The sequence below is a fragment of the Drosophila serrata genome, unplaced genomic scaffold (genome assembly GCF_035046125.1).
Source record: "Drosophila serrata isolate PLE 108 unplaced genomic scaffold, ASM3504612v1 contig_276, whole genome shotgun sequence".
NCBI classification, from domain to species: domain Eukaryota; kingdom Metazoa; phylum Arthropoda; class Insecta; order Diptera; family Drosophilidae; genus Drosophila; species Drosophila serrata.
The window spans coordinates 7,605,303-7,626,358 of record NW_028257174.1 but is presented as its reverse complement, the minus strand read 5'-3'; the positions used below and the strand labels follow the sequence as shown (position 1 = coordinate 7,626,358).

General features: G+C 50.8%; 1 protein-coding gene, 2 long non-coding RNA genes and 9 pseudogenes across 8 annotated transcripts; all 12 read right to left on the bottom strand.

Annotated features, from left to right (window-relative positions):
• Nucleotides 1–164: 164 nt before the first annotated feature.
• Nucleotides 165–1,012, bottom strand: LOC147643292 (disheveled-associated activator of morphogenesis 1-like). Its single transcript, XM_086835982.1, has 2 exons — nt 599–1,012; nt 165–533 (listed from the first exon to the last, which is right to left on the bottom strand). Exons 1-2 carry the CDS (start codon nt 669–671, stop codon nt 319–321), a joined length of 288 nt encoding a protein of 95 aa, XP_086692108.1. The 5' UTR covers nt 672–1,012; the 3' UTR covers nt 165–318.
• Nucleotides 1,013–1,048: 36 nt separating this feature from the next.
• LOC110176765 (disheveled-associated activator of morphogenesis 2-like) lies at nt 1,049–3,036 on the bottom strand (annotated as a pseudogene). Its single transcript, XR_015272211.1, has 8 exons — nt 3,024–3,036; nt 2,638–2,817; nt 2,465–2,542; nt 2,197–2,399; nt 1,985–2,129; nt 1,792–1,944; nt 1,563–1,726; nt 1,049–1,499 (listed from the first exon to the last, which is right to left on the bottom strand). The product of XR_015272211.1 is annotated as a disheveled-associated activator of morphogenesis 2-like (transcript).
• Nucleotides 2,997–3,524, bottom strand: LOC147643291 (uncharacterized). Its single transcript, XR_015272389.1, has one exon. It is a non-coding gene; the product is annotated as an uncharacterized LOC147643291 (long non-coding RNA).
• Nucleotides 3,525–3,762: 238 nt separating this feature from the next.
• Nucleotides 3,763–6,964, bottom strand: LOC110181974 (disheveled-associated activator of morphogenesis 2-like; annotated as a pseudogene). Its single transcript, XR_015272210.1, has 11 exons — nt 6,939–6,964; nt 6,551–6,759; nt 6,378–6,455; nt 6,110–6,312; nt 5,898–6,042; nt 5,705–5,857; nt 5,476–5,639; nt 5,041–5,412; nt 4,414–4,766; nt 3,949–4,348; nt 3,763–3,893 (listed from the first exon to the last, which is right to left on the bottom strand). The product of XR_015272210.1 is annotated as a disheveled-associated activator of morphogenesis 2-like (transcript).
• LOC110176764 (disheveled-associated activator of morphogenesis 2-like) lies at nt 6,928–8,344 on the bottom strand (annotated as a pseudogene).
• On the bottom strand, nt 7,678–10,878 carry LOC110181973 (disheveled-associated activator of morphogenesis 2-like; annotated as a pseudogene). Its single transcript, XR_015272209.1, has 11 exons — nt 10,853–10,878; nt 10,466–10,674; nt 10,293–10,370; nt 10,025–10,227; nt 9,813–9,957; nt 9,620–9,772; nt 9,391–9,554; nt 8,956–9,327; nt 8,329–8,681; nt 7,864–8,263; nt 7,678–7,808 (listed from the first exon to the last, which is right to left on the bottom strand). The product of XR_015272209.1 is annotated as a disheveled-associated activator of morphogenesis 2-like (transcript).
• On the bottom strand, nt 8,482–8,900 carry LOC110182102 (uncharacterized; annotated as a pseudogene).
• Nucleotides 10,879–10,919: 41 nt separating the features above from the next.
• Nucleotides 10,920–13,431, bottom strand: LOC110181636 (disheveled-associated activator of morphogenesis 2-like; annotated as a pseudogene).
• A 124-nt stretch (nt 13,432–13,555) lies between these two features.
• LOC110181649 (uncharacterized) lies at nt 13,556–13,872 on the bottom strand. Its single transcript, XR_015272388.1, has 2 exons — nt 13,742–13,872; nt 13,556–13,686 (listed from the first exon to the last, which is right to left on the bottom strand). It is a non-coding gene; the product is annotated as an uncharacterized LOC110181649 (long non-coding RNA).
• Nucleotides 13,873–14,439: 567 nt separating this feature from the next.
• On the bottom strand, nt 14,440–16,727 carry LOC110181572 (disheveled-associated activator of morphogenesis 2-like; annotated as a pseudogene).
• LOC110181656 (disheveled-associated activator of morphogenesis 2-like) lies at nt 16,389–18,401 on the bottom strand (annotated as a pseudogene). The gene is made up of 7 exons (XR_015272385.1): nt 18,120–18,401; nt 17,852–18,054; nt 17,640–17,784; nt 17,447–17,599; nt 17,218–17,381; nt 16,783–17,154; nt 16,389–16,508 (listed from the first exon to the last, which is right to left on the bottom strand). The product of XR_015272385.1 is annotated as a disheveled-associated activator of morphogenesis 2-like (transcript).
• On the bottom strand, nt 18,394–20,425 carry LOC110181975 (disheveled-associated activator of morphogenesis 2-like; annotated as a pseudogene). Its single transcript, XR_015272387.1, has 7 exons — nt 20,068–20,425; nt 19,800–20,002; nt 19,588–19,732; nt 19,410–19,547; nt 19,181–19,344; nt 18,746–19,117; nt 18,394–18,472 (listed from the first exon to the last, which is right to left on the bottom strand). The product of XR_015272387.1 is annotated as a disheveled-associated activator of morphogenesis 2-like (transcript).
• Nucleotides 20,426–21,056: the final 631 nt, after the last annotated feature.

The following is a 21,056-nucleotide window of genomic DNA, read 5'->3' as shown; positions in this document are numbered from 1 at the left end:
TCATCCAACAGTGCATGTTTCTCGACCACGGGCGTAAACTTTAGCAGCTGCTCGTTGCTGTCCATCGAGAAAATGGCCCTAGAAGAGAAGAGATTAGTATTTGGAACCAGGACGTGACTAAAGCAACTCCTACTCGCTCATCTTCAGCTTGCTGAGCAGGACGGTGCAGTTCTGGGCCGGCGTCCATCGATCACTGAGAGCACCTTCTGCTTGGCTGGCTTGCCGCCAGTTGCCCGCAGATCCTCATCGGAGCTATCGGTGGCCTGTGGAAAGAGAAGAGAGCATTAAATAAAGGAAGGTCTTTCAGTGGAATCTCCCCTAGACACTCACCGATACCCCATTCTTTTGATAAGCCGACAAGAGCTTGTTTATCGACTCCAAATCCATGTTATACAGCTTGCTCTCGTCAAGCTCGCTCCCGACGGTGCCCTGGAGCTTGGCATCCGGCAGCTTGGACCATTTGATGCTCTTTAATGGATTCGTGGGCTGTGGCACGTTATTCTTTGGCAGTTCCACCTTGGGTGACACAGGATCTGCAGGCAAAGGATAGAAATTAATTTATGTGGCGCTCCTTGGCTTAACTTAACTCTGTACTCACCCATTGCTGGCGTCATCCACGGTGGCGAAGGCAGTGCACCCGGCGGTGGTGGTGGCATCATGGCCGGCGCCATTTTGGCGGTGGCGGCATTATGGCCGGCGCCATTTTGGCGGTGGCGGCATTATGGCCGGCGCCATTTTGGTGGTGGCGGCGATATGGCCATGACCATGGCCGAGGGCGGCGGCGGCGGCGGTGGCTACACAGCTCCATTGCAGCCAGTCAGACCGGCCACCTTCTGGGCATCGGGTATGCTGCCCTCGGTGACCAGATGCTCGAGACGGGCCCGCTTCTGCTGCTCAATAAGCAACCGATGATACCGATCTACAAAAAGTTGTGAAAAATAACTGTCACTTTTCGATAATAGTAGTAAAAAAAAAAAATAGCTGGTCACAGCACAAAGAAGTTATGAAAAACAACACTAATTTTTCGATATTAAAGTAGTGAACCTTAGCTGGTCACACCTCCATGCTGCATATGGCGGCTCCATGTCAGCTGATCGTCGACCTTATTATTATTATTATTAACATACCTAACCATCCTCGCCGAACAGACGCACGGCGTGATCGAAGCGGGTCTTCATGTCCTGGAACTTGTCCTCCAGCTCCGCAAAGTGGACCGATGCCGAGGCGTGGAACTCCCGCATGAAGGGCAAAGTTCGATTGAACTCGATTTTGCGTGCCACATCCGCCAGGCCGGTGAGCAGCATCTGGATGTCCATGTCCATGTCCATCTCGCCCAGCGACACCTTGGAAGCCTCACGGGCATGCGGAATGTGATCCTCCAGCTCCAGTGGATCCTTGAATTTACTCTCGATTACCTGGACGAGATATTGCAGCAGGGTGGTGCCCTTGGCGGCACTGGACTTGGTGTCGGCCACGCGCCCTGCGGTTCATGTAGTTGTCTGTAGTATTTAAGAATGCACTTAAATAGTGAAAATAAATGAAAAAGTGAATGCATAGATTACCCATAGCCAGAATCAGCTCAAGGAGCTTTCGCAGACGTCGGGAACTAGCCACTACGCGGTACGCCTCTATTACACTGGCGATGCGGTGTATAAGATCGTTGACCGTCGGCATAAAGCGCTTCCTGTAGTGGAGACTCTTCAGCCTTTACTCGTAGTGGGGAATCCTGCCAAGACAAAAGAACAAATAGTTTAGTGACTGCCAAATCTCTTCGATGCCCTTCAAACCCACTTTGATATTTCGTAAAGGAAGCGATCGGCGCGGGCCAGTGACTCAATATCCTCTTTATGCTCATCCAAAAGTGCATGTTCCTCCACCGCGGGCGTAAGCTGCTCCAAGATGTCGAGTGTCAGCTGCTCGTTGCTGTCCATCGAGAAAATGGCCCTAGAAGAGAAGAGATTAGTATTTGGAACCAGGACGTGACTAAAGCAACTCCTACTCGCTCATCTTCAGCTTGCTGAGCAGGACGGTGCAGTTCTGGGCCGGCGTCCATCGATCACTGAGAGCACCTTCTGCTTGGCTGGCTTGCCGCCAGTTGCCCGCAGATCCTCATCGGAGCTATCGGTGGCCTGTGGAAAGAGAAGAGAGCATTAAATAAAGGAAGGTCTTTCAGTGGAATCTCCCCTAGACACTCACCGATACCCCATTCTTTTGATAAGCCGACAAGAGCTTGTTTATCGACTCCAAATCCATGTTATACAGCTTGCTCTCGTCAAGCTCGCTCCCGACGGTGCCCTGGAGCTTGGCATCCGGCAGCTTGGACCATTTGATGCTCTTTAATGGATTCGTGGGCTGTGGCACGTTATTCTTTGGCAGTTCCACCTTGGGTGACACAGGATCTGCAGGCAAAGGATAGAAATTAATTTATGTGGCGCTCCTTGGCTTAACTTAACTCTGTACTCACCCATTGCTGGCGTCATCTACGGTGGCGAAGGCAGTGCACCCGGCGGTGGTGGTGGCATCATGGCCGGCGCCATTTTGGCGGTGGCGGCATTATGGCCGGCGCCATTTTGGCGGTGGCGGCATTATGGCCGGCGCCATTTTGGTGGTGGCGGCATTATGGCCGGCGCCATTTTGGTGGTGGCGGCGATATGGCCATGACCATGGCCGAGGGCGGCGGCGGCGGCGGTGGCTACACAGCTCCATTGGAGCCAGTCAGACCGGCCACCTTCTGGGCATCGGGTATGCTGCCCTCGGTGACCAGATGCTCGAGACGGGCCCGCTTCTGCTGCTCAATAAGCAACCGATGATACCGATCTACAAAAAGTTGTGAAAAATAACTGTCACTTTTCGATAATAGTAGTAAAAAAAAAATAGCTGGTCACAGCACAAAAAAGTTATGAAAAACAACACTAATTTTTCGATATTAAAGTAGTGAACATTAGCTGGTCACACTACAAAAAAGTTATGAAAAACGACACTAATTTTTCGATATTAAAGTAGTGAACCTTAGCTGGTCACACCTCCATGCTGCATATGGCGGCTCCATGTCAGCTGATCGTCGACCTTATTATTATTATTATTAACATACCTAACCATCCTCGCCGAACAGACGCACGGCGTGATCGAAGCGGGTCTTCATGTCCTGGAACTTGTCCTCCAGCTCCGCAAAGTGGACCGATGCCGAGGTGTGGAACTCCCGCATGAAGGGCAAAGTTCGATTGAACTCGATTTTGCGTGCCACATCCGCCAGGCCGGTGAGCAGCATCTGGATGTCCATGTCCATGTCCATCTCGCCCAGCGACACCTTGGAAGCCTCACGGGCATGCGGAATGTGATCCTCCAGCTCCAGTGGATCCTTGAATTTACTCTCGATTACCTGGACGAGATATTGCAGCAGGGTGGTGCCCTTAGCGGCACTGGACTTGGTGTCGGCCACGCGCCCTGCGGTTCATGTAGTTGTCTGTAGTATTTAAGAATGCACTTAAATAGTGAAAATAAATGAAAAAGTGAATGCATAGATTACCCATAGCCAGAATCAGCTCAAGGAGCTTTCGCAGACGTCGGGAACTAGCCACTACGCGGTACGCCTCTATTACACTGGCGATGCGGTGTATAAGATCGTTGACCGTCGGCATAAAGCGCTTCCTGTAGTGGAGACTCTTCAGCCTTTACTCGTAGTGGGGAATCCTGCCAGGACAAAAGAACAAATAGTTTAGTGACTGCCAAATCTCTTCGATGCCCTTCAAACCCACTTTGATATTTCGTAAAGGAAGCGATCGGCGCGGGCCAGTGACTCAATATCCTCTTTATGCTCATCCAACAGTGCATGTTTCTCCACCACGGGCGTAAACTTTAGCAGCTGCTCGTTGCTGTCCATCGAGAAAATGGCCCTAGAAGAGAAGAGATTAGTATTTGGAACCAGGACGTGACTAAAGCAACTCCTACTCGCTCATCTTCAGCTTGCTGAGCAGGACGGTGCAGTTCTGGGCCGGCGTCCATCGATCACTGAGAGCACCTTCTGCTTGGCTGGCTTGCCGCCAGTTGCCCGCAGATCCTCATCGGAGCTATCGGTGGCCTGTGGAAAGAGAAGAGAGCATTAAATAAAGGAAGGTCTTTCAGTGGAATCTCCCCTAGACACTCACCGATACCCCATTCTTTTGATAAGCCGACAAGAGCTTGTTTATCGACTCCAAATCCATGTTATACAGCTTGCTCTCGTCAAGCTCGCTCCCGACGGTGCCCTGGAGCTTGGCATCCGGCAGCTTGGACCATTTGATGCTCTTTAATGGATTCGTGGGCTGTGGCACGTTATTCTTTGGCAGTTCCACCTTGGGTGACACAGGATCTGCAGGCAAAGGATAGAAATTAATTTATGTGGCGCTCCTTGGCTTAACTTAACTCTGTACTCACCCATTGCTGGCGTCATCTACGGTGGCGAAGGCAGTGCACCCGGCGGTGGTGGTGGCATCATGGCCGGCGCCATTTTGGCGGTGGCGGCATTATGGCCGGCGCCATTTTGGCGGTGGCGGCATTATGGCCGGCGCCATTTTGGTGGTGGCGGCATTATGGCCGGCGCCATTTTGGTGGTGGCGGCGATATGGCCATGACCATGGCCGAGGGCGGCGGCGGCGGCGGTGGCTACACAGCTCCATTGGAGCCAGTCAGACCGGCCACCTTCTGGGCATCGGGTATGCTGCCCTCGGTGACCAGATGCTCGAGACGGGCCCGCTTCTGCTGCTCAATAAGCAACCGATGATACCGATCTACAAAAAGTTGTGAAAAATAACTGTCACTTTTCGATAATAGTAGTAAAAAAAAAATAGCTGGTCACAGCACAAAAAAGTTATGAAAAACAACACTAATTTTTCGATATTAAAGTAGTGAACATTAGCTGGTCACACTACAAAAAAGTTATGAAAAACGACACTAATTTTTCGATATTAAAGTAGTGAACCTTAGCTGGTCACACCTCCATGCTGCATATGGCGGCTCCATGTCAGCTGATCGTCGACCTTATTATTATTATTATTAACATACCTAACCATCCTCGCCGAACAGACGCACGGCGTGATCGAAGCGGGTCTTCATGTCCTGGAACTTGTCCTCCAGCTCCGCAAAGTGGACCGATGCCGAGGCGTGGAACTCCCGCATGAAGGGCAAAGTTCGATTGAACTCGATTTTGCGTGCCACATCCGCCAGGCCGGTGAGCAGCATCTGGATGTCCATGTCCATGTCCATCTCGCCCAGCGACACCTTGGAAGCCTCACGGGCATGCGGAATGTGATCCTCCAGCTCCAGTGGATCCTTGAATTTACTCTCGATTACCTGGACGAGATATTGCAGCAGGGTGGTGCCCTTGGCGGCACTGGACTTGGTGTCGGCCACGCGCCCTGCGGTTCATGTAGTTGTCTGTAGTATTTAAGAATGCACTTAAATAGTGAAAATAAATGAAAAAGTGAATGCATAGATTACCCATAGCCAGAATCAGCTCAAGGAGCTTTCGCAGACGTCGGGAACTAGCCACTACGCGGTACGCCTCTATTACACTGGCGATGCGGTGTATAAGATCGTTGACCGTCGGCATAAAGCGCTTCCTGTAGTGGAGACTCTTCAGCCTTTACTCGTAGTGGGGAATCCTGCCAAGACAAAAGAACAAATAGTTTAGTGACTGCCAAATCTCTTCGATGCCCTTCAAACCCACTTTGATATTTCGTAAAGGAAGCGATCGGCGCGGGCCAGTGACTCAATATCCTCTTTATGCTCATCCAAAAGTGCATGTTCCTCCACCGCGGGCGTAAGCTGCTCCAAGATGTCGAGTGTCAGCTGCTCGTTGCTGTCCATCGAGAAAATGGCCCTAGAAGAGAAGAGATTAGTATTTGGAACCAGGACGTGACTAAAGCAACTCCTACTCGCTCATCTTCAGCTTGCTGAGCAGGACGGTGCAGTTCTGGGCCGGCGTCCATCGATCACTGAGAGCACCTTCTGCTTGGCTGGCTTGCCGCCAGTTGCCCGCAGATCCTCATCGGAGCTATCGGTGGCCTGTGGAAAGAGAAGAGAGCATTAAATAAAGGAAGGTCTTTCAGTGGAATCTCCCCTAGACACTCACCGATACCCCATTCTTTTGATAAGCCGACAAGAGCTTGTTTATCGACTCCAAATCCATTTTATACAGCTTGCTCTCGTCAAGCTCGCTCCCGACGGTGCCCTGGAGCTTGGCATCCGGCAGCTTGGACCATTTGATGCTCTTTAATGGATTCGTGGGCTGTGGCACGTTATTCTTTGGCAGTTCCACCTTGGGTGACACAGGATCTGCAGGCAAAGGATATAAATTAATTTATGTGGCGCTCCTTGGCTTAACTTAACTCTGTACTCACCCATTGCTGGCGTCATCCACGGTGGCGAAGGCAGTGCACCCGGCGGTGGTGGTGGCATCATGGCCGGCGCCATTTTGGCGGTGGCGGCATTATGGCCGGCGCCATTTTGGCGGTGGCGGCATTATGGCCGGCGCCATTTTGGTGGTGGCGGCATTATGGCCGGCGCCATTTTGGTGGTGGCGGCGATATGGCCATGACCATGGCCGAGGGCGGCGGCGGCGGCGGTGGCTGCACAGCTCCATTGCAGCCAGTCAGACCGGCCACCTTCTGGGCATCGGGTATGCTGCCCTCGGTGACCAGATGCTCGAGACGGGCCCGCTTCTGCTGCTCAATAAGCAACCGATGATACCGATCTACAAAAAGTTGTGAAAAATAACTGTCACTTTTCGATAATAGTAGTAAAAAAAAAAAATAGCTGGTCACAGCACAAAGAAGTTATGAAAAACAACACTAATTTTTCGATATTAAAGTAGTGAACATTAGCTGGTCACACTACAAAAAAGTTATGAAAAACGACACTAATTTTTCGATATTAAAGTAGTGAACCTTAGCTGGTCACACCTCCATGCTGCATATGGCGGCTCCATGTCAGCTGATCGTCGACCTTATTATTATTATTATTAACATACCTAACCATCCTCGCCGAACAGACGCACGGCGTGATCGAAGCGGGTCTTCATGTCCTGGAACTTGTCCTCCAGCTCCGCAAAGTGGACCGATGCCGAGGCGTGGAACTCCCGCATGAAGGGCAAAGTTCGATTGAACTCGATTTTGCGTGCCACATCCGCCAGGCCGGTGAGCAGCATCTGGATGTCCATGTCCATGTCCATCTCGCCCAGCGACACCTTGGAAGCCTCACGGGCATGCGGAATGTGATCCTCCAGCTCCAGTGGATCCTTGAATTTACTCTCGATTACCTGGACGAGATATTGCAGCAGGGTGGTGCCCTTGGCGGCACTGGACTTGGTGTCGGCCACGCGCCCTGCGGTTCATGTAGTTGTCTGTAGTATTTAAGAATGCACTTAAATAGTGAAAATAAATGAAAAAGTGAATGCATAGATTACCCATAGCCAGAATCAGCTCAAGGAGCTTTCGCAGACGTCGGGAACTAGCCACTACGCGGTACGCCTCTATTACACTGGCGATGCGGTGTATAAGATCGTTGACCGTCGGCATAAAGCGCTTCCTGTAGTGGAGACTCTTCAGCCTTTACTCGTAGTGGGGAATCCTGCCAAGACAAAAGAACAAATAGTTTAGTGACTGCCAAATCTCTTCGATGCCCTTCAAACCCACTTTGATATTTCGTAAAGGAAGCGATCGGCGCGGGCCAGTGACTCAATATCCTCTTTATGCTCATCCAACAGTGCATGTTTCTCCACCACGGGCGTAAACTTTAGCAGCTGCTCGTTGCTGTCCATCGAGAAAATGGCCCTAGAAGAGAAGAGATTAGTATTTGGAACCAGGACGTGACTAAAGCAACTCCTACTCGCTCATCTTCAGCTTGCTGAGCAGGACGGTGCAGTTCTGGGCCGGCGTCCATCGATCACTGAGAGCACCTTCTGCTTGGCTGGCTTGCCGCCAGTTGCCCGCAGATCCTCATCGGAGCTATCGGTGGCCTGTGGAAAGAGAAGAGAGCATTAAATAAAGGAAGGTCTTTCAGTGGAATCTCCCCTAGACACTCACCGATACCCCATTCTTTTGATAAGCCGACAAGAGCTTGTTTATCGACTCCAAATCCATGTTATACAGCTTGCTCTCGTCAAGCTCGCTCCCGACGGTGCCCTGGAGCTTGGCATCCGGCAGCTTGGACCATTTGATGCTCTTTAATGGATTCGTGGGCTGTGGCACGTTATTCTTTGGCAGTTCCACCTTGGGTGACACAGGATCTGCAGGCAAAGGATAGAAATTAATTTATGTGGCGCTCCTTGGCTTAACTTAACTCTGTACTCACCCATTGCTGGCGTCATCTACGGTGGCGAAGGCAGTGCACCCGGCGGTGGTGGTGGCATCATGGCCGGCGCCATTTTGGCGGTGGCGGCATTATGGCCGGCGCCATTTTGGCGGTGGCGGCATTATGGCCGGCGCCATTTTGGTGGTGGCGGCATTATGGCCGGCGCCATTTTGGTGGTGGCGGCGATATGGCCATGACCATGGCCGAGGGCGGCGGCGGCGGCGGTGGCTACACAGCTCCATTGGAGCCAGTCAGACCGGCCACCTTCTGGGCATCGGGTATGCTGCCCTCGGTGACCAGATGCTCGAGACGGGCCCGCTTCTGCTGCTCAATAAGCAACCGATGATACCGATCTACAAAAAGTTGTGAAAAATAACTGTCACTTTTCGATAATAGTAGTAAAAAAAAAATAGCTGGTCACAGCACAAAAAAGTTATGAAAAACAACACTAATTTTTCGATATTAAAGTAGTGAACATTAGCTGGTCACACTACAAAAAAGTTATGAAAAACGACACTAATTTTTCGATATTAAAGTAGTGAACCTTAGCTGGTCACACCTCCATGCTGCATATGGCGGCTCCATGTCAGCTGATCGTCGACCTTATTATTATTATTATTAACATACCTAACCATCCTCGCCGAACAGACGCACGGCGTGATCGAAGCGGGTCTTCATGTCCTGGAACTTGTCCTCCAGCTCCGCAAAGTGGACCGATGCCGAGGCGTGGAACTCCCGCATGAAGGGCAAAGTTCGATTGAACTCGATTTTGCGTGCCACATCCGCCAGGCCGGTGAGCAGCATCTGGATGTCCATGTCCATGTCCATCTCGCCCAGCGACACCTTGGAAGCCTCACGGGCATGCGGAATGTGATCCTCCAGCTCCAGTGGATCCTTGAATTTACTCTCGATTACCTGGACGAGATATTGCAGCAGGGTGGTGCCCTTGGCGGCACTGGACTTGGTGTCGGCCACGCGCCCTGCGGTTCATGTAGTTGTCTGTAGTATTTAAGAATGCACTTAAATAGTGAAAATAAATGAAAAAGTGAATGCATAGATTACCCATAGCCAGAATCAGCTCAAGGAGCTTTCGCAGACGTCGGGAACTAGCCACTACGCGGTACGCCTCTATTACACTGGCGATGCGGTGTATAAGATCGTTGACCGTCGGCATAAAGCGCTTCCTGTAGTGGAGACTCTTCAGCCTTTACTCGTAGTGGGGAATCCTGCCAAGACAAAAGAACAAATAGTTTAGTGACTGCCAAATCTCTTCGATGCCCTTCAAACCCACTTTGATATTTCGTAAAGGAAGCGATCGGCGCGGGCCAGTGACTCAATATCCTCTTTATGCTCATCCAAAAGTGCATGTTCCTCCACCGCGGGCGTAAGCTGCTCCAAGATGTCGAGTGTCAGCTGCTCGTTGCTGTCCATCGAGAAAATGGCCCTAGAAGAGAAGAGATTAGTATTTGGAACCAGGACGTGACTAAAGCAACTCCTACTCGCTCATCTTCAGCTTGCTGAGCAGGACGGTGCAGTTCTGGGCCGGCGTCCATCGATCACTGAGAGCACCTTCTGCTTGGCTGGCTTGCCGCCAGTTGCCCGCAGATCCTCATCGGAGCTATCGGTGGCCTGTGGAAAGAGAAGAGAGCATTAAATAAAGGAAGGTCTTTCAGTGGAATCTCCCCTAGACACTCACCGATACCCCATTCTTTTGATAAGCCGACAAGAGCTTGTTTATCGACTCCAAATCCATTTTATACAGCTTGCTCTCGTCAAGCTCGCTCCCGACGGTGCCCTGGAGCTTGGCATCCGGCAGCTTGGACCATTTGATGCTCTTTAATGGATTCGTGGGCTGTGGCACGTTATTCTTTGGCAGTTCCACCTTGGGTGACACAGGATCTGCAGGCAAAGGATATAAATTAATTTATGTGGCGCTCCTTGGCTTAACTTAACTCTGTACTCACCCATTGCTGGCGTCATCCACGGTGGCGAAGGCAGTGCACCCGGCGGTGGTGGTGGCATCATGGCCGGCGCCATTTTGGCGGTGGCGGCATTATGGCCGGCGCCATTTTGGCGGTGGCGGCATTATGGCCGGCGCCATTTTGGTGGTGGCGGCATTATGGCCGGCGCCATTTTGGTGGTGGCGGCGATATGGCCATGACCATGGCCGAGGGCGGCGGCGGCGGCGGTGGCTGCACAGCTCCATTGCAGCCAGTCAGACCGGCCACCTTCTGGGCATCGGGTATGCTGCCCTCGGTGACCAGATGCTCGAGACGGGCCCGCTTCTGCTGCTCAATAAGCAACCGATGATACCGATCTACAAAAAGTTGTGAAAAATAACTGTCACTTTTCGATAATAGTAGTAAAAAAAAAAAATAGCTGGTCACAGCACAAAGAAGTTATGAAAAACAACACTAATTTTTCGATATTAAAGTAGTGAACATTAGCTGGTCACACTACAAAAAGTTATGAAAAACGACACTAATTTTTCGATATTAAAGTAGTGAACCTTAGCTGGTCACACCTCCATGCTGCATATGGCGGCTCCATGTCAGCTGATCGTCGACCTTATTATTATTATTATTAACATACCTAACCATCCTCGCCGAACAGACGCACGGCGTGATCGAAGCGGGTCTTCATGTCCTGGAACTTGTCCTCCAGCTCCGCAAAGTGGACCGATGCCGAGGCGTGGAACTCCCGCATGAAGGGCAAAGTTCGATTGAACTCGATTTTGCGTGCCACATCCGCCAGGCCGGTGAGCAGCATCTGGATGTCCATGTCCATGTCCATCTCGCCCAGCGACACCTTGGAAGCCTCACGGGCATGCGGAATGTGATCCTCCAGCTCCAGTGGATCCTTGAATTTACTCTCGATTACCTGGACGAGATATTGCAGCAGGGTGGTGCCCTTGGCGGCACTGGACTTGGTGTCGGCCACGCGCCCTGCGGTTCATGTAGTTGTCTGTAGTATTTAAGAATGCACTTAAATAGTGAAAATAAATGAAAAAGTGAATGCATAGATTACCCATAGCCAGAATCAGCTCAAGGAGCTTTCGCAGACGTCGGGAACTAGCCACTACGCGGTACGCCTCTATTACACTGGCGATGCGGTGTATAAGATCGTTGACCGTCGGCATAAAGCGCTTCCTGTAGTGGAGACTCTTCAGCCTTTACTCGTAGTGGGGAATCCTGCCAAGACAAAAGAACAAATAGTTTAGTGACTGCCAAATCTCTTCGATGCCCTTCAAACCCACTTTGATATTTCGTAAAGGAAGCGATCGGCGCGGGCCAGTGACTCAATATCCTCTTTATGCTCATCCAAAAGTGCATGTTCCTCCACCGCGGGCGTAAGCTGCTCCAAGATGTCGAGTGTCAGCTGCTCGTTGCTGTCCATCGAGAAAATGGCCCTAGAAGAGAAGAGATTAGTATTTGGAACCAGGACGTGACTAAAGCAACTCCTACTCGCTCATCTTCAGCTTGCTGAGCAGGACGGTGCAGTTCTGGGCCGGCGTCCATCGATCACTGAGAGCACCTTCTGCTTGGCTGGCTTGCCGCCAGTTGCCCGCAGATCCTCATCGGAGCTATCGGTGGCCTGTGGAAAGAGAAGAGAGCATTAAATAAAGGAAGGTCTTTCAGTGGAATCTCCCCTAGACACTCACCGATACCCCATTCTTTTGATAAGCCGACAAGAGCTTGTTTATCGACTCCAAATCCATGTTATACAGCTTGCTCTCGTCAAGCTCGCTCCCGACGGTGCCCTGGAGCTTGGCATCCGGCAGCTTGGACCATTTGATGCTCTTTAATGGATTCGTGGGCTGTGGCACGTTATTCTTTGGCAGTTCCACCTTGGGTGACACAGGATCTGCAGGCAAAGGATAGAAATTAATTTATGTGGCGCTCCTTGGCTTAACTTAACTCTGTACTCACCCATTGCTGGCGTCATCTACGGTGGCGAAGGCAGTGCACCCGGCGGTGGTGGTGGCATCATGGCCGGCGCCATTTTGGCGGTGGCGGCATTATGGCCGGCGCCATTTTGGCGGTGGCGGCATTATGGCCGGCGCCATTTTGGTGGTGGCGGCATTATGGCCGGCGCCATTTTGGTGGTGGCGGCGATATGGCCATGACCATGGCCGAGGGCGGCGGCGGCGGCGGTGGCTACACAGCTCCATTGGAGCCAGTCAGACCGGCCACCTTCTGGGCATCGGGTATGCTGCCCTCGGTGACCAGATGCTCGAGACGGGCCCGCTTCTGCTGCTCAATAAGCAACCGATGATACCGATCTACAAAAAGTTGTGAAAAATAACTGTCACTTTTCGATAATAGTAGTAAAAAAAAAATAGCTGGTCACAGCACAAAAAAGTTATGAAAAACAACACTAATTTTTCGATATTAAAGTAGTGAACATTAGCTGGTCACACTACAAAAAAGATATGAAAAACGACACTAATTTTTCGATATTAAAGTAGTGAACCTTAGCTGGTCACACCTCCATGCTGCATATGGCGGCTCCATGTCAGCTGATCGTCGACCTTATTATTATTATTATTAACATACCTAACCATCCTCGCCGAACAGACGCACGGCGTGATCGAAGCGGGTCTTCATGTCCTGGAACTTGTCCTCCAGCTCCGCAAAGTGGACCGATGCCGAGGTGTGGAACTCCCGCATGAAGGGCAAAGTTCGATTGAACTCGATTTTGCGTGCCACATCCGCCAGGCCGGTGAGCAGCATCTGGATGTCCATGTCCATGTCCATCTCGCCCAGCGACACCTTGGAAGCCTCACGGGCATGCGGAATGTGATCCTCCAGCTCCAGTGGATCCTTGAATTTACTCTCGATTACCTGGACGAGATATTGCAGCAGGGTGGTGCCCTTAGCGGCACTGGACTTGGTGTCGGCCACGCGCCCTGCGGTTCATGTAGTTGTCTGTAGTATTTAAGAATGCACTTAAATAGTGAAAATAAATGAAAAAGTGAATGCATAGATTACCCATAGCCAGAATCAGCTCAAGGAGCTTTCGCAGACGTCGGGAACTAGCCACTACGCGGTACGCCTCTATTACACTGGCGATGCGGTGTATAAGATCGTTGACCGTCGGCATAAAGCGCTTCCTGTAGTGGAGACTCTTCAGCCTTTACTCGTAGTGGGGAATCCTGCCAGGACAAAAGAACAAATAGTTTAGTGACTGCCAAATCTCTTCGATGCCCTTCAAACCCACTTTGATATTTCGTAAAGGAAGCGATCGGCGCGGGCCAGTGACTCAATATCCTCTTTATGCTCATCCAACAGTGCATGTTTCTCCACCACGGGCGTAAACTTTAGCAGCTGCTCGTTGCTGTCCATCGAGAAAATGGCCCTAGAAGAGAAGAGATTAGTATTTGGAACCAGGACGTGACTAAAGCAACTCCTACTCGCTCATCTTCAGCTTGCTGAGCAGGACGGTGCAGTTCTGGGCCGGCGTCCATCGATCACTGAGAGCACCTTCTGCTTGGCTGGCTTGCCGCCAGTTGCCCGCAGATCCTCATCGGAGCTATCGGTGGCCTGTGGAAAGAGAAGAGAGCATTAAATAAAGGAAGGTCTTTCAGTGGAATCTCCCCTAGACACTCACCGATACCCCATTCTTTTGATAAGCCGACAAGAGCTTGTTTATCGACTCCAAATCCATGTTATACAGCTTGCTCTCGTCAAGCTCGCTCCCGACGGTGCCCTGGAGCTTGGCATCCGGCAGCTTGGACCATTTGATGCTCTTTAATGGATTCGTGGGCTGTGGCACGTTATTCTTTGGCAGTTCCACCTTGGGTGACACAGGATCTGCAGGCAAAGGATAGAAATTAATTTATGTGGCGCTCCTTGGCTTAACTTAACTCTGTACTCACCCATTGCTGGCGTCATCTACGGTGGCGAAGGCAGTGCACCCGGCGGTGGTGGTGGCATCATGGCCGGCGCCATTTTGGCGGTGGCGGCATTATGGCCGGCGCCATTTTGGCGGTGGCGGCATTATGGCCGGCGCCATTTTGGTGGTGGCGGCATTATGGCCGGCGCCATTTTGGTGGTGGCGGCGATATGGCCATGACCATGGCCGAGGGCGGCGGCGGCGGCGGTGGCTACACAGCTCCATTGGAGCCAGTCAGACCGGCCACCTTCTGGGCATCGGGTATGCTGCCCTCGGTGACCAGATGCTCGAGACGGGCCCGCTTCTGCTGCTCAATAAGCAACCGATGATACCGATCTACAAAAAGTTGTGAAAAATAACTGTCACTTTTCGATAATAGTAGTAAAAAAAAAATAGCTGGTCACAGCACAAAAAAGTTATGAAAAACAACACTAATTTTTCGATATTAAAGTAGTGAACATTAGCTGGTCACACTACAAAAAAGTTATGAAAAACGACACTAATTTTTCGATATTAAAGTAGTGAACCTTAGCTGGTCACACCTCCATGCTGCATATGGCGGCTCCATGTCAGCTGATCGTCGACCTTATTATTATTATTATTAACATACCTAACCATCCTCGCCGAACAGACGCACGGCGTGATCGAAGCGGGTCTTCATGTCCTGGAACTTGTCCTCCAGCTCCGCAAAGTGGACCGATGCCGAGGTGTGGAACTCCCGCATGAAGGGCAAAGTTCGATTGAACTCGATTTTGCGTGCCACATCCGCCAGGCCGGTGAGCAGCATCTGGATGTCCATGTCCATGTCCATCTCGCCCAGCGACACCTTGGAAGCCTCACGGGCATGCGGAATGTGATCCTCCAGCTCCAGTGGATCCTTGAATTTACTCTCGATTACCTGGACGAGATATTGCAGCAGGGTGGTGCCCTTAGCGGCACTGGACTTGGTGTCGGCCACGCGCCCTGCGGTTCATGTAGTTGTCTGTAGTATTTAAGAATGCACTTAAATAGTGAAAATAAATGAAAAAGTGAATGCATAGATTACCCATAGCCAGAATCAGCTCAAGGAGCTTTCGCAGACGTCGGGAACTAGCCACTACGCGGTACGCCTCTATTACACTGGCGATGCGGTGTATAAGATCGTTGACCGTCGGCATAAAGCGCTTCCTGTAGTGGAGACTCTTCAGCCTTTACTCGTAGTGGGGAATCCTGCCAGGACAAAAGAACAAATAGTTTAGTGACTGCCAAATCTCTTCGATGCCCTTCAAACCCACTTTGATATTTCGTAAAGGAAGCGATCGGCGCGGGCCAGTGACTCAATATCCTCTTTATGCTCATCCAACAGTGCATGTTTCTCCACCACGGGCGTAAACTTTAGCAGCTGCTCGTTGCTGTCCATCGAGAAAATGGCCCTAGAAGAGAAGAGATTAGTATTTGGAACCAGGACGTGACTAAAGCAACTCCTACTCGCTCATCTTCAGCTTGCTGAGCAGGACGGTGCAGTTCTGGGCCGGCGTCCATCGATCACTGAGAGCACCTTCTGCTTGGCTGGCTTGCCGCCAGTTGCCCGCAGATCCTCATCGGAGCTATCGGTGGCCTGTGGAAAGAGAAGAGAGCATTAAATAAAGGAAGGTCTTTCAGTGGAATCTCCCCTAGACACTCACCGATACCCCATTCTTTTGATAAGCCGACAAGAGCTTGTTTATCGACTCCAAATCCATGTTATACAGCTTGCTCTCGTCAAGCTCGCTCCCGACGGTGCCCTGGAGCTTGGCATCCGGCAGCTTGGACCATTTGATGCTCTTTAATGGATTCGTGGGCTGTGGCACGTTATTCTTTGGCAGTTCCACCTTGGGTGACACAGGATCTGCAGGCAAAGGATAGAAATTAATTTATGTGGCGCTCCTTGGCTTAACTTAACTCTGTACTCACCCATTGCTGGCGTCATCTACGGTGGCGAAGGCAGTGCACCCGGCGGTGGTGGTGGCATCATGGCCGGCGCCATTTTGGCGGTGGCGGCATTATGGCCGGCGCCATTTTGGCGGTGGCGGCATTATGGCCGGCGCCATTTTGGTGGTGGCGGCATTATGGCCGGCGCCATTTTGGTGGTGGCGGCGATATGGCCATGACCATGGCCGAGGGCGGCGGCGGCGGCGGTGGCTACACAGCTCCATTGGAGCCAGTCAGACCGGCCACCTTCTGGGCATCGGGTATGCTGCCCTCGGTGACCAGATGCTCGAGACGGGCCCGCTTCTGCTGCTCAATAAGCAACCGATGATACCGATCTACAAAAAGTTGTGAAAAATAACTGTCACTTTTCGATAATAGTAGTAAAAAAAAAATAGCTGGTCACAGCACAAAAAAGTTATGAAAAACAACACTAATTTTTCGATATTAAAGTAGTGAACATTAGCTGGTCACACTACAAAAAAGATATGAAAAACGACACTAATTTTTCGATATTAAAGTAGTGAACCTTAGCTGGTCACACCTCCATGCTGCATATGGCGGCTCCATGTCAGCTGATCGTCGACCTTATTATTATTATTATTAACATACCTAACCATCCTCGCCGAACAGACGCACGGCGTGATCGAAGCGGGTCTTCATGTCCTGGAACTTGTCCTCCAGCTCCGCAAAGTGGACCGATGCCGAGGTGTGGAACTCCCGCATGAAGGGCAAAGTTCGATTGAACTCGATTTTGCGTGCCACATCCGCCAGGCCGGTGAGCAGCATCTGGATGTCCATGTCCATGTCCATCTCGCCCAGCGACACCTTGGAAGCCTCACGGGCATGCGGAATGTGATCCTCCAGCTCCAGTGGATCCTTGAATTTACTCTCGATTACCTGGACGAGATATTGCAGCAGGGTGGTGCCCTTAGCGGCACTGGACTTGGTGTCGGCCACGCGCCCTGCGGTTCATGTAGTTGTCTGTAGTATTTAAGAATGCACTTAAATAGTGAAAATAAATGAAAAAGTGAATGCATAGATTACCCATAGCCAGAATCAGCTCAAGGAGCTTTCGCAGACGTCGGGAACTAGCCACTACGCGGTACGCCTCTATTACACTGGCGATGCGGTGTATAAGATCGTTGACCGTCGGCATAAAGCGCTTCCTGTAGTGGAGACTCTTCAGCCTTTACTCGTAGTGGGGAATCCTGCCAAGACAAAAGAACAAATAGTTTAGTGACTGCCAAATCTCTTCGATGCCCTTCAAACCCACTTTGATATTTCGTAAAGGAAGCGATCGGCGCGGGCCAGTGACTCAATATCCTCTTTATGCTCATCCAAAAGTGCATGTTCCTCCACCGCGGGCGTAAGCTGCTCCAAGATGTCGAGTGTCAGCTGCTCGTTGCTGTCCATCGAGAAAATGGCCCTAGAAGAGAAGAGATTAGTATTTGGAACCAGGACGTGACTAAAGCAACTCCTACTCGCTCATCTTCAGCTTGCTGAGCAGGACGGTGCAGTTCTGGGCCGGCGTCCATCGATCACTGAGAGCACCTTCTGCTTGGCTGGCTTGCCGCCAGTTGCCCGCAGATCCTCATCGGAGCTATCGGTGGCCTGTGGAAAGAGAAGAGAGCATTAAATAAATGAAGGTCTTTCAGTGGAATCTCCCCTAGACACTCACCGATACCCCATTCTTTTGATAAGCCGACAAGAGCTTGTTTATCGACTCCAAATCCATGTTATACAGCTTGCTTTCGTCAAGCTCGCTCCCGACGGTGCCCTGGAGCTTGGCATCCGGCAGCTTGGACCATTTGATGCTCTTTAATGGATTCGTGGGCTGTGGCACGTTATTCTTTGGCAGTTCCACCTTGGGTGACACAGGATCTGCAGGCAAAGGATATAAATTAATTTATGTGGCGCTCCTTGGCTTAACTTAACTCTGTACTCACCCATTGCTGGCGTCATCCACGGTGGCGAAGGCAGTGCACCCGGCGGTGGTGGTGGCATCATGGCCGGCGCCATTTTGGCGGTGGCGGCATTATGGCCGGCGCCATTTTGGCGGTGGCGGCATTATGGCCGGCGCCATTTTGGTGATGGCGGCATTATGGCCGGCGCCACTTTGGTGGTGGCGGCGATATGGCCATGACCATGGCCGAGGGCGGCGGCGGCGGCGGCGGCTACACAGCTCCATTGCAGCCAGTCAGACCGGCCACCTTCTGGGTATCGGGTATGCTGCCCTCGGTGACCAGATGCTCGAGACGGGCCCGCTTCTGCTGCTCAATAAGCAACCGATGATACCGATCTACAAAAAGTTGTGAAAAATAACTGTCACTTTTCGATAATAGTAGTAAAAAAAAATAGCTGGTCACAGCACAAAGAAGTTATGAAAAACAACACTAATTTTTCGATATTAAAGTAGTGAACATTAGCTGGTCACACTACAAAAAAGTTATGAAAAACGACACTAATTTTTCGATATTAAAGTAGTGAACCTTAGCTGGTCACACCTCCATGCTGCATATGGCGGCTCCATGTCAGCTGATCGTCGACCTTATTATTATTATTATTAACATACCTAACCATCCTCGCCGAACAGACGCACGGCGTGATCGAAGCGGGTCTTCATGTCCTGGAACTTGTCCTCCAGCTCCGCAAAGTGGACCGATGCCGAGGCGTGGAACTCCCGCATGAAGGGCAAAGTTCGATTGAACTCGATTTTGCGTGCCACATCCGCCAGGCCGGTGAGCAGCATCTGGATGTCCATGTCCATGTCCATCTCGCCCAGCGACACCTTGGAAGCCTCACGGGCATGCGGAATGTGATCCTCCAGCTCCAGTGGATCCTTGAATTTACTCTCGATTACCTGGACGAGATATTGCAGCAGGGTGGTGCCCTTGGCGGCACTGGACTTGGTGTCGGCCACGCGCCCTGCGGTTCATGTAGTTGTCTGTAGTATTTAGGAATGCACTTAAATAGTGGAAATAAATGAAAAAGTGAATGCATAGATTACCCATAGCCAGAATCAGCTCAAGGAGCTTTCGCAGACGTCGGGAACTAGCCACTACGCGGTACGCCTCTATTACACTGGCGATGCGGTGTATAAGATCGTTGACCGTCGGCATAAAGCGCTTCCTGTAGTGGAGACTCTTCAGCCTTTACTCGTAGTGGGGAATCCTGCCAGGACAAAAGAACAAATAGTTTAGTGACTGCCAAATCTCTTCGATGCCCTTCAAACCCACTTTGATATTTCGTAAAGGAAGCGATCGGCGCGGGCCAGTGACTCAATATCCTCTTTATGCTCATCCAACAGTGCATGTTTCTCCACCACGGGCGTAAACTTTAGCAGCTGCTCGTTGCTGTCCATCGAGAAAATGGCCCTAGAAGAGAAGAGATTAGTATTTGGAACCAGGACGTGACTAAAGCAACTCCTACTCGCTCATCTTCAGCTTGCTGAGCAGGACGGTGCAGTTCTGGGCCGGCGTCCATCGATCACTGAGAGCACCTTCTGCTTGGCTGGCTTGCCGCCAGTTGCCCGCAGATCCTCATCGGAGCTATCGGTGGCCTGTGGAAAGAGAAGAGAGCATTAAATAAAGGAAGGTCTTTCAGTGGAATCTCCCCTAGACACTCACCGATACCCCATTCTTTTGATAAGCCGACAAGAGCTTGTTTATCGACTCCAAATCCATGTTATACAGCTTGCTCTCGTCAAGCTCGCTCCCGACGGTGCCCTGGAGCTTGGCATCCGGCAGCTTGGACCATTTGATGCTCTTTAATGGATTCGTGGGCTGTGGCACGTTATTCTTTGGCAGTTCCACCTTGGGTGACACAGGATCTGCAGGCAAAGGATATAAATTAATTTATGTGGCGCTCCTTGGCTTGACTTAACTCTGTACTCACCCATTGCTGGCGTCATCCACGGTGGCGAAGGCGGTGCACCCGGCGATGGTGGTGGCATCATGGCCGGTGCCATTTTGGCGGTGGCGGCATTATGGCCGGCGCCATTTTGGTGGTGGCGGCATTATGGCCGGCGCCATTTTCGTGGTGGTGGCGGTGTGGCATTGACCATGGCCGAGGGCGGCGGCGGCGGCGGCGGTGGCTACACAGCTCCATTGCAGCCAGTCAGACCGGCCACCTTCTGTGCATCGGGTATGCCTGCCCTCGGCGACCAGATACTCGAGACGGGCCGGCTCCTGCTGCTCACTAAGCAAGCGGTGCTACAGATCTATAAAAATGGCTTTCACTTTTCGATAGTATTAGTGAAAATTAGCTGGCCACACTACAAAAATCTTGTGATAATTGATATGGTCACACCTCCAAGTATAAGTAAGGAAAGGTGAGTTGGTCACACCACAAAAATATAGGTAATCGATAAGGTTGACAAAGGTGCTATTCTAGGTTGAAGCCATGATATTGCCTACAAAAACAACAACTCATTAGTAGCAGCTGCAGCAACAAATACAACACAACAATTTATGATTTACAACATAAACATAAATAAAACATATTATTTGAACTGGCAAATTTGAGTTCAATTTTAAATATAATATAAGATGGCAATTATAATAATAATAACCATAAATTTTTGTTTTGTAATTTTGTGGAAATAGTGCAGCTTCGTTCTGTAGCCCGAAACAATATGCTAAGATTTAATATTGACACAAAATGTTTTGCCACGCGAAAGTGGGCAATGCAAAAAATATGAAGGAGTGGTTGGATTGTCTGTTTATATATTGGTGCATCTTTTGGGCTGAATTAATTGTCAGGTGGAAGGGCCAATGCATAGCATACTCTCACGCTGAAGAGCATAGTTTGGAGTACACTGGCTTAATGATTTAGTACCAATATAAACAGTTTGGGAAGCACTGTCGAAAGCTCAATATAGGGGG